This window comes from Odontesthes bonariensis, chromosome 12 (assembly GCF_027942865.1).
Source record: "Odontesthes bonariensis isolate fOdoBon6 chromosome 12, fOdoBon6.hap1, whole genome shotgun sequence".
Classification (NCBI taxonomy): Eukaryota; Metazoa; Chordata; class Actinopteri; order Atheriniformes; family Atherinopsidae; genus Odontesthes; species Odontesthes bonariensis.
Window position 1 is genome coordinate 31,656,288 of NC_134517.1, and position 11,753 is coordinate 31,668,040.

Genomic DNA, 11,753 nt, shown 5'->3' on the forward strand with positions numbered 1-11,753 from the left:
AAGTGATGAGGAAGTTCTAAAAGAACCTGAAAAAGAGTCTGAAGAATGCACCTGGCCTTTATACTCCCCGGATATCAATGTAAAGCTTGGGCTACTGAAGAAGAGATTATCAACCCACTGAATGGAAATGGTAGTTGGAAAAAAAAAAATCCAACCATTCATTTTCGATACCCGCCCAATCCAACTTAGGGTTACGGGGGGGCTGGAGCCCCCAGAGACAAACACGACAAACAACCATCCACGCACACTCACTCCTAGGGTCAACTTTTGAAACGCCAATTAATCTAACATGCATGTTTTTGGGTGGTGGGAGGAAGCCTGAATACCCAGAGAGCCCACGCATACACAAGGAGAGCATGCAAACTCCACACAGAAAGATCCCAGCCGGGTTTCGAACCAGGAACTTTCTTGCTGTGAAGCGATGGTGTTAACTGAAAATAAAATCTAAATTTATAGATCAGCTGTTATGCATGGCTGTGACTTCATGCTGCTGTGTCCTCAGTTAACAACGATAACAATTGCTGTAAAGCTCACAACTTAAACCTCAGTTTCTTGAGTGAAAATACAAATTAAGTTATACTTTATACTTCAATAAGACATCTCGGTCTTATTCAATCTTATTACTGTTGAAATAATCATGTGGTGTCACAGAATTTGCAAAATTCTATTAAAAAATAAGTGCTAATGCTATCATTTCATATGTTTTTTGTTTTTTTTTTCGTTTTTTTTCCTGGCTCCACTATAGCCTGCAGAGGCCTCATTGTGAGGAATACATTTGAATATTTTTAACAAAGAAGTTTCGTCTGCGCAAACACAATACTTCTGTAACTGTGGAAAGAACAGAGGCAGGAATAGGTAAATGAAACAAAGCAGCACAAAAGAGAGAGAAAAAGGGAGAGAGAATGACAGCAAGAGAAGCAGGGAAGATCATGAAGATGGTGATTTGTTGTGAAGAGGGAGAAAGGAGGGACATCAGTGTCCAGCAGAAAAAGAGGAGGGGAAGTGCCACAGATTGACTTGAGTAAAGAAGTATCAGTTATAAAAACAAGTTATTTTCAGAAAGCAGTCAGAGCTGCAGCTCTCTGAAGATGGAGATGCAGGATGGAGCAGAGCTCTGCTTTCCACATCTCTCAAACAGCTCCTGCAAGAAGCCTGACTATTCCCTTTCTGAACTCGTTCTCCTTCACATCATTCTGTTCTCCATCTCTGTGCTCACTGTGATGTTCAACCTGCTCGTCATCATCTCAGTCTCCCACTACAGGCAGAGATAGATTTTTAAGGGTTAATCTGTTCTTTTTTTAAAAAACTGTACATTTCTGATTAAATTACAATTTAGCTTGTGATGAATGATGTTCCAGCTTTAAATAAGACTTATCATCTAACAAATGACTGTGCACGAGAAAGAATCAAATGCTTTAATATATATATTGTAGATGTGGCAAATCAGAAAACAAATGTGTTGTGAAAAGTCATTTGGAACAGTTTGTCTTTAAGATACAAATGCTTTTTTTAAATGGTGCTTTTCTGTCTCCTTCCAGGCAGCTCCACACACCCACAAACATCCTCCTCCTCTCTCTGGCTGTCTCAGACTTTCTTGTGGGTCTCCTGTTGATGCCAGGGGAAATCATCCGAACTACAACCTGCTGGTTTCTTGGTGAACTCGTGTGTTTTTTATATAACTATTTGTCCTACATCATCCCTTCTGCCTCAGTAGGAGACATGGTGCTCATATCAATTGACCGTTATGTGGCAATTTGTGACCCTCTGCATTACCCAACCAGAGTGACTGAGGGAAGAGTTAAACTCTGTGTGTGTCTGTGTTGGCTCTGCTCTGCTCTATACAGCCTTTTACTTGTAAAAGATGACCTGACTCTATTAGGCAAACACAATTCCTGTTATGGAGAATGTCTGATTTTTATTGATGACATTTCAGGAAGTGTAGATCTTGTTTTAACCTTCATTCTTCCAGTTACTGTCATCATAGTTCTGTATATGAGAGTATTTGTGGTGGCTGTGTCTCAGGCTCGTGCCATGCGCGCTCATGTTACAGCTGCCAAACTCCAACTTTCAGTCTCTATAAAAACAAAGAAATCTGAGTTAAAAGCAGCCAGGACTCTTGGTGTTCTCATGATTGTCTTTCTGATATGTTTCATCCCATATTACTGCGTCTCTCTTTTAAGGGCTAATTTGCTCAATAGCTCTTCTGTATCCTTTGTGTCCTTTCTGTTCTATTTTAACTCCTGTTTGAACCCAGTGGTTTATGCACTGTTCTATCCCTGGTTTAGGAAAGCAGTTAAATTCATATTAACTCTTCAGATATTGCAGCCTGGCTCCTGTCAGGCCACCATCCTGTAGGACAAGATTATAAATTTAAACAAGTGTTGGACTAAGTAATAATAGAAAGCTGTGGTAGTATTTTACTTCATTCAGTTAGATTTAATTTAATGTGTCGCAGAAATCTATTGTTGGTAAATTGATCGTCTTTATTGCCTCTCAAAAACTCCTTTTCTTTGGTTGTGTAGACATCATTAATCAATCAGTTGTAGCCCTTTAGGATATTTCACAGTTTGATTTATTTCAAATTGCAAAATGACTCAGACACAAATATTGTCACATATATTTGTAGAAGTCGTTTTCTCATTATCCAGAATAATAATGACACTTGTGGGTTCGTCTTGCTCTTAAGTCTCATTGAAATAGATCTGTTGTTGTTGGACACAGTCACATAAAACAGGAAACATTTGCATATTCACTCACGTGTACCTGTGTGATGGTACTGTCATTGACACTAGTCAGCTGTCAGGTATTTAAAAAATGCCTCGCACTCCAAAGCTGTAATTTATCAGTCTTTAAAGAAAGTAAAATCATATAATACAAACGATGTGAGAGGTTGAACCTTAAGGTTAAATTTCAAGGTTTTGCCTTTGCCTCCATGTTGCTTTTTAAAAAAAACAAAAAAAAAAAACACCCTGTTCATATGTTGACCTGGTCAAATTAGTCTGAAAGATGTACAGTTATAATGACAGTTTACACCAAAACTTAGCACAACCTAATTTGCTGTAGATTTACCTCAAATAATAACAAGCTGGAAGTGCGAAGCAGCTCACATGTTTACCAGAAATTACTGTGTGGACATGTAGAATTGTGGGCTGGAATTTAAATGATTAAACACAGTTGACAAGTAAATTATTGTAAAGACTACAACAGACACTTTGTCATTTGTCTTTGAATTGTTTGAAACACTGTGTAGAAGCAACTTTGTATTTGCCTTCAAGGACAGCGCCACATTAGAGGCAGGAAGCCTCTACAGCAGGAGCTCTGGATATGCTGTGTCTTTACAGTATATACATCTTCTTGAGATTTTCTACTGAACTTTATTTTGTAAAAACAGATATCTGAAACATTTTTCTATACTTTCTACATCCATTATGATGCATAATCCTAGCAACAGGGAAGTTGTTAACCTCTTGAAGCTGCTAACTGAGCTTTCCAAAACCCAAGTAATGCCTGGAATAAAACCTTAAATCAACATTCGTTGAAGAGGACACATCTAAGATGAGGGAAAAGAGGAGGAAATTTAATCCATCTCCTCCTCTGATCATGGAAACTGTGAGTTCAATGCCAGATAAAATGGACAATCGTGGAACACAGCAGGAATATCAGGAAGGCAGTATAACTTTTTTTCACTGAAACATGGCTGCAGGAGCAACTAACACCTCTCTACTCACCCTTAAAATAATATGGTCAGACAAAGACTGCTAACAATAGCACATCTCTAGTGATGATTGGTACTGTTGAGTATTGTTTGTTACACTTAAGAGCAGTGATCTATTACTATTGATCTTATGAATAAAATGTTTATGTGTTAGCTGGGTGAGGCAGTTTTATGATCTGAGATTTGTAACCAGTTCGAAAAGAAAAACACTGCAAAAGTGTTCACTGTCAGCTGGTACAACAAATTTGTAAGATCACTGAGGTGTAAGGACCCACAGGCAAAATGGAGGAACAGGCCTTACTGAGTTCACTGAGTACACAGCTCCGTAAGGTCGTGGAGTCCAGGATGGCTCCGCGCGCTTCTGTATAAGGCACGGACACAGATTGAGAAATAAACACTTAACACACCCAAATAAGGAAAATATTTGAAGTAGAAGACTTCATCGGCTACTGGTACGAATGGCCTTGAATATACACACACCAACTCTTTGCTTGATGCCTGGACATGACAGGCTGGGGAGTGAATCCCTTGAAAAGGCTTGCTCTTCTCTCTACAAAGCAGAGAGGATTTCATAGGGCAATTGGACACAGACTCTCCCAGAATATGCATATTTTCTGTAATTGACACGAACCTGACGACAAAAATAAAGATTTCTTTTGTTCGACTGAGTTCTTGTCAGCAGACTTTATCACCACTCATCTCTACAATCGGTTCGGCGACCTTCTCAAATATACTACATCAGTCTCGTTTTCAGAACAAAATGTGAAATAATTGTTAAACAGACAGATGAATGAGCTATCTTATGAGTAAAAGCAATACTCTTTTTGTCAGTTTTACTGTTGTGCAGCCACCGAGTAGTGGTCTAATGTTGTTGTGGTCTTGACTGCAACAAATATTACTTTTTAACAATATCTCTTTTTATCTCAATATTCATGAAAGAAGCATTCCATTGCTTAACTTAAATAAAAATACCACAATTTTCATGTGAAAAAAAAATAAAAAGCCTCTTATTCAAAAGTGCTTAACTTAAAACATCTAAATGGAGCACCATGGTAGTTCTGGCAGACCACGTAGTCAACGCGCCCTTTGCCTATTGGCTGACGCCGACCCAACCCTTATGGCTGTCCACAAACCAACTGCGCTTATGGGTAACCAGCTGCTGCTCGCAATTGGATGCTGGCATTTGGGGTGCTTCATTTAAACTTGGTTTGCTGTCACTGCTCTTTTTGCTTTCTGCTGGCACCCACCACCTCCCCTGCTCCACCGACTTCTCATTGCCAACAATGTCATACTGTTGTCATTGTTGCTTGCTCTGTTCCAGGGGGTTTGTTGCCTTTACAGCAAATGGAAGGCACTCCACCTGAGGATGCTGCTGTTCCCTGTCTTGGCTTCCATGGAGCTCATGGAAAAGTCGGGAACTTCCTCCGAACAGAGCCATACCGCCAAACACAAATTGTTTGCATTCAGAATAAGCTTCTGAAATTTATCTCTGTTTCTCGTCTCGTTTTGACGAGAGTGGATCTGACAGAAGTATGATAAGGAGAATAGGTGCCTGATACAATTACCATTCCATTTTTTCCTTTTTTTTACACTGATCGATCATTACTCAAATGGCCCAGTGGTTCCCAACTTCAGGGCCAATTTAGTGATATCTGCCTAACTTTACTCTCCTACCACTGCTGCATCACCCTGCCTTATTGCCTATGTCCAGTCCTCAGCCTATCAGAACACATTTTAGAGTCCAAAATCACTATGTGCCTTAGTCATCTCTTTGATTTGGGCAGATAGTGATTTCTTGTTTTCCAAAAAAATTTGAATATTACTTAGGCAATTATGCTATTAGGCTAACGATGTTAGAGTCGTGGAATGTGTAAGATACTGATCAGAGTAATGTCGTGTATTATAAAGGATAGTATATCCCCTAAATTGTAATGTTATGTTTGAAAATAAAAAAGGTACATGTTGTGGCTGTCTTTTCAATGTTCAGTTGCTGAGAAACTTAAAAGCCCGTTTTTGACGCGTCCAAGAATTCCAAGTGTCCATTATCAGTTTAAGGTGTTTATTGTAACAAAAATCCAAAAAGGAGTCAACGAGCAGATGAAGCAAACGGAAAAAAATGATATATTTCAATAAATAATAAAGATCATATAATAGCGAGATTATAAAGTAAAGAGTGACGTCTAATGACAGTCAACAAACAATATTTGAGCTTCTAGTTCAATTTCTCTGTTTCTTTGTGTCTCAAAAACTCCCGCCACCACACACAATAGGTAACATAAATAACCACAACCCTGGCTGTGTCACGCAATGACGTCATCAACGCAATGACGTAAAACCTATAGAAGCAAACAAGCAAAGGTATACTTTTGCTCCTACAGTACAATTGTTCATCCTCTTCCAATTCCAAGGTTTTATGGATGAGAATCACTGGTGGGGTGCACGGTAAATGAAAAACACACATTTTTAGGTCAACACAAAGTATACTGTTTATAAATCTCCTCTTGATATGTGCATCACAGTCAGTGTTTGTTTTCCTTTGGAAAAAGACATGGCTCACCTGTCCATGCCTTTCACTAACTAATAATTAGCCTTAGGTTTGCACATGAGATTTGGGGTACTAATTTTATACTCCTGCTTGCTCCCTAATTTCAACGATCAGATTATCCTACTTGTGATTCTTTGCCGAACAGTTTTCTTTTTTCTTTAAATCGCGAGAAATGACAAGGATAGCCACCTCTCCAGGCATAACAATACCCATGACAAGGATTGAAAAAAAACAAAAAATATTTACCAGGTCATATGATTAGGTGGATACAACCTCAGATAAAACCTAAGAATAATATTACACCGAGTCATTATTCATTTAACTAAAACTAAGCAAAATACAGAAGCGGTGTGTGAACAATTAATCACAACCTGACTCCTTCCATAGGAATTAAGAAGGTAAGTAGCAGCCATGTGCTGCTGATCACATTAACATCAACTGTAAAGAAAAAGGCAAAAAACTTTACCTTTTCATCCATTTTCCATACCAGCTTCATTCTTTTAAGGGGCGCAAGGGTGCTGGAGCCTATCCCAGCTGTCAATGGGCGCGAGGCAGGGTACATCCTGGAGAGGTTGCCACTTCACGGGGCCACAAAGGGTGACCATTGTTCGAGAAAAAGGGACATTGTATGTGAGTGTGACACAAAGTTTATAAAGATAGAAAAAATAATCACCTAATCTGCATGTGATAACATGGCTGATGACATCACCGTGTGGCGGCTTCATGGATTCCAAAATTTATAGTGAACACTGAATTTAGTGAGACCTCCCCTGCAGCTGTTCCGCATCCATCTGCCATCACCTCTGTTTGGCATGAGTTGAAATCACTCCCCTCCCTAAACTGATCAGTCACTGTCCTTTTCATCACTGAATCCTCATTGTTAAAGATCTGAACCAAAACATATTCTCTTAAATGTTTTTTATGAATCTTTTCAAAATCGCAGGCCGATATCTTTGATATGATTACTTCCATTTAACCACATGACCTAATCACTATTACTGATAGGGTGTCTCATTCACGATCATCAAATGATCCTTGAACATTTTGAATGTAAGGATACTTCATTTCGAAGACCATGTGCAGGCATAAGGGTGTCCATATGTGCACTTGGCACCAGGACAACCTAGGGCGCTGCTCGATGATAGACTTTGTGGTTTTATCATCGGACTTGGGTGAAGAGAGGGGCGGAGCTGTCAACTGATCACCACCTGGTGGTGAGTTGGCTCCGCTGGTGGGGGAGGAAGCCGGTCAGACCTGGCAGGCCCAAACGTATTGTGAGGGTCTGTTGGGAACGGCTGGCGGAATCCCCTATAAGGAGGAGTTTCAACTCCCACCTCCGGCAGAGCTTCAGCCATGTCCTGGGGGAGGTGGGGGACATTGAGCCCGAATGGGCCATGTTCCGTGCCTCCATTGTTGAGGCGGCCGACCGGAGCTGTGGCCGTAAGATGGTCGGTGCCTGTTGTGGCGGCAACCCCCGAACCCGCTGGTGGACCCCAGTGGTGAGGGAAGCCGTCAAGCTGAAGAAGGAGTCATATCGGGCCTTTTTGGCCAGTGGGAGCAGCTGACGGGTACCGACAGGCCAGGCGGAATGCGGCCTCGGCGGATGCTGAGGCAAAAACTCGGGCTTGGGAGGAGTTCGGAGAGGCCATGGAGAACGACTTCCGGACGGCCTCGAAGAGATTCTGGTCCACCATCCGGCGGCTCAGGGGGGAAGCGGTGCACCGTCAACACGTTTATGGTGAGGGCGGGGCTCTGCTGACCTCAACTAGGGACGTCGTGAGTCGGTTAGTGGAATACATCGAGGGCCTCCTCAATCCTACCGACACGCCTTCCGATGAGGAAGTAGAGTTGTGGAGCTCGGACGTGGGGCCTCCCATTTCTGGGGCTGAGATTGCCGAGGTAGTTAAAAAACTCCTCGGTGGCAAGGCCCCGGGGGTGGATGAGGTCCGTCCTTAATTCCTCAAGGCTCTGGATGTTGTAGGGCTGTCTTGGTTGACATGCCTCTGCAGCATCGCATGGACATCGGGGGCAGTGCCTCTGGACTGGCAGATCGGGATGGTGGTCCCCCTCTTCAAAAAAGGGGACCGGAGGGTGTGTTCCAACTATAGGGGGATCACACTCCTCAGCCTCCCTGGTAAGGTCTGTTCGGGGGTACTGGAGAGGAGGATCCGCCGGATAGTCGAATCTCGGATTCAGGAGGTGCAGTGTGGTTTTCGTCCTGGCCGTGGAACAGTGGACCAGCTCTATGCCCTTGGCAGGATCCTGGAGGGTGCATGGGAGTTCGCCCAACCGGTCTACATGTGTTTTGTGGACTTGGAGAAGGCGTTCGACCGTGTCCCTCGGGCACTCTTGTGGGGGGTGCTCCGGGAGTATGGAGTGCCGGACTCCTTGATAGGGGCTGTTAGGTCTCTGTATGGCCAGTGTCAGAGTTTGGTCCGCATTGCCGGCTGTAAGTCGGACATGTTTCCTGTGAGGGTTGGACTCCATCAGGGCTGCCCTTTGTCACCGATTCTGTTCATAATTTTTAAGGACAGAATTTCTAGGCGCAGACAGGGCGTTGAGGGGATCCGGTTTGGCGACCTCAGAATCGGGTCTCTTCTTTTTGCGGACGATTTGGTTCTGTTGGCGTCCTCAGGCCATGACCTTCAGCTCTCACTGGAGCGGTTCGCAGCCGAGTGTGAAGCGGCTGGGATGAGAATCAGCACCTCCAAATCTGAGACCATGGTCCTCAGCCGGAAAAGGGTGGAATGCCCTCTCCGGGTCGGGAATGAGATCCTTCCTCAAGTGGAGGAGTTTAAGTATCTCGGGGTCTTGTTCACGAGTGAGGAACGAATGGAGCACGAGATTGATAGGTGGATCGGTGCGGCATCTGCAGTGATGCGGGCTCTGCACCGGCCCGTCGTGGTGAAGAAGGAGCTGAACCAGAAGGAGAAGCTCTCGATTTACCGGTCAATCTATGTTCCTACCCTCACCTATGGTCACGAGCTGTGGGTAGTGACCAAAAGAACGAGATTGCAAATGCAAGCGGCCAAAATGAGTTTCCTCTGCAGGGTGTCTGGGCTCTCCCTTAGAGATAGGGTGAGAAGCTCGGTCATCCCGGGAGGGGCTCGGAGTAGAACCGCTGCTCCTCCGCATCGAGAGGAGTCAGATGAGGTGGCTCGGGCATCTGGATAGGATGCCTCCTGGACGCCTCCCTGATGAGGTGTTCCGGGCCCGTTCCACTGGGAGGAGGCCCCGGGGAAGACCCAGGACACGTTGGAGAGACTATGTTTCTCGGCTGGCCTGGGAACGCCTCGGGGTCCCCCCAGAAGAGCTGGAGGAAGTGGCCAGGGACAGGGACGTCTGGGTGTCTTTGCTAAAGCTGCTGCCCCCGCGACCCGATCCCCGGAGCAGCGGAAGATGATGGATGGATGGATACTTCATTTGGGGATACAATTCAAACAATGTCTGTCATCTAGTTGTAGTGACTACAAACAGGATTTGATGTGCCACTCTGGATTTTCAACCCTTTTCATTCAGTTTGGATACTTTGGATATAGTGGGACTATACCGAGCCACCTCATCTGACTCTTCTCGATGCGGAGGAGCAGCGGCAGCGCCGGCGCCACGGGGGGGCACTCGCAGGCATTGCCCCCCCATCCACGCCGTTGTGCCCCCCCTGGGTTCACTTTGACATTTGACGGAGATTTTCTCAAACACTGCAGTGCATGAGGGGACACAATCTAAAAGTCTTAAATATAAAAGACGTTTTTTAAGGTCTTAAAATGTCTTAAATTTCTCTGATTTTCGAAGAGTGGCATTAAATTTCATCTGGGCGGAATGAAAGAAAGATATGCCTGGAGAGAGCTTTTGTGTGTGCGCCAGTACTTCCGGTGAAAACTTCCGGTGATTTGACAGCTAGGGCGTCAGGTTAGGGCCAGTGGCCGTAAACAAAGGTTATAGCCGAGAAGAAAGATGATAATATAACGTAACTAAAAAGACTAGCTTTCTTCAGAAGCCTAATGCTTACCGATTTAGCATGCCTAGCAGCCTCGTTGCTAATGCTAGCCGCCGTAACGTTACCAACCATACCTGACGTCAAGGAGTTGGCTGAGCAGGGGCAAGATTATGGGGCTGGCAGAGTTAACTTCATAATGGGTGAGTGCAGGTTTCATTCACTTGTTTTCATTCTTTCACAGGATTGATTCACTTCATTGGTTTATCCGATTGCTGGCCGCCGAGCCATTATGTGTCTGGGTTTGTGTAGGTTACTGATCATGGTTGTTAGCAGCCGATAGTCAGGTTGTGTGTTGTGTGTGTATTTTTTCTATGGGTACATGCCATTGACTGAGCAGTCTGTGCTCGTTTTTTATTTTTATTTAATTAGATTGGAGATACTAATTAATATTGAGGGGGGGCTGGTCCCGGGGAAAATTGCCTGGGCCGATTTGTTTTCCCAGTCCGTCCCTGAACTACATGTTCAAATGCGTTCTGATGTCGGCTCAATGCCAGTCTAAATTCACTGTGGCCGTGCGTGGGCGTTGCTGTTGTTGTTGCGCTACTGTTTGCTCGTTGTGTGTATTAGTATTAATGGCAACTAGAAAGGGGCAAACGTGATCTGGGCTTTGCGTTCAATTTATGCACCGATGATTATACAGAGTGGATTAAACTGTGGAGGCTATTTGAGATGTCTCCGAATGCTTACTTTAAAGGAAGCGTGATGTGTTTGCCAGGGCTGCCTAAACGAGTTGCCAACCGTCCCTTGAAATAATGGAATCGTCCCGTATTTAGTAACAAAAGGACAGTTCCTTATTGGGCTGAAACGGGGCCCACAATTCGGTTAAAATGCACAAAATTGCATCTAAGAAATACCAAATTTTCTGGGGGACAACCCCCAGACCCCCCGCCAGGGGGCCCCCCCTACTCATTTAAATGCCCGTCCAATAGCTTGTCTCTGCCGCCGGGTCTGAGCAGCGGCTCTACACCGAATCTCGTTCTTTCGGTCCCTACCCACCGCTCGTGACCATGGGTGAGGGTAGGAACATAGATTGACCGGTAAATCGAGAGCTTTGCCTTCTGGCTCAGCTCCTTCTTCACCACGACGGGGCAGTGCACAGCCTGCATCAGTACGGACGCCGCACTGATCTATCTGTCAACCTCCTGCTCCATTCGTCCCTCACTGTTGAACAAGACCCCGAGATACGACGCTAACAGAACCACATCATCCGTAAAAGGCAGAGAACCGATTCTGTGGTCGCCAAAACGGAGGCTGAGGAGTGTGATCCCCCTGTAGTGGGAACACATGTCACGTTTTGTGTTTTGTGTTATATAATTTCTGTTGGGCAACGTCCCTGGTATCAACTGTGTAATCGCTGGGAGTAACATGGACTCCATATATGGACTGGGGATTATTGGTTGTAAAGAATGGACTGATGCGATTGGTGGGACTGATTGATTCGGGGCGGGAGAAATGCTTTTTCTATGCGGGGGATTTGTCACTGGGAGAGCTTCCTT

General features: G+C 44.4%; 1 protein-coding gene across 1 annotated transcript; it reads left to right on the plus strand.

Annotated features, from left to right (window-relative positions):
- The first annotated feature begins 1,088 nt into the window (after nt 1-1,088).
- On the plus strand, nt 1,089-2,355 carry LOC142396241 (trace amine-associated receptor 13c-like). Its single transcript, XM_075478794.1, has 2 exons — nt 1,089-1,261; nt 1,539-2,355. The coding sequence occupies exons 1-2, from the start codon at nt 1,089-1,091 to the stop codon at nt 2,353-2,355; spliced, it is 990 nt and encodes a 329-aa protein (XP_075334909.1).
- Nucleotides 2,356-11,753: the final 9,398 nt, after the last annotated feature.

Excerpts from the sequence above, each read along its gene's own strand:
- LOC142396241 (XM_075478794.1), top strand. The coding sequence starts at position 1,089 with ATGGAGATGCAGGATGGAGCAGAGCTCTGCTTTCCACATCTCTCAAAC. Across the intron at positions 1,262-1,538 it reads ATCTCAGTCTCCCACTACAG|GCAGCTCCACACACCCACAA; the intron begins GCAGAGATAGAT and ends GTCTCCTTCCAG.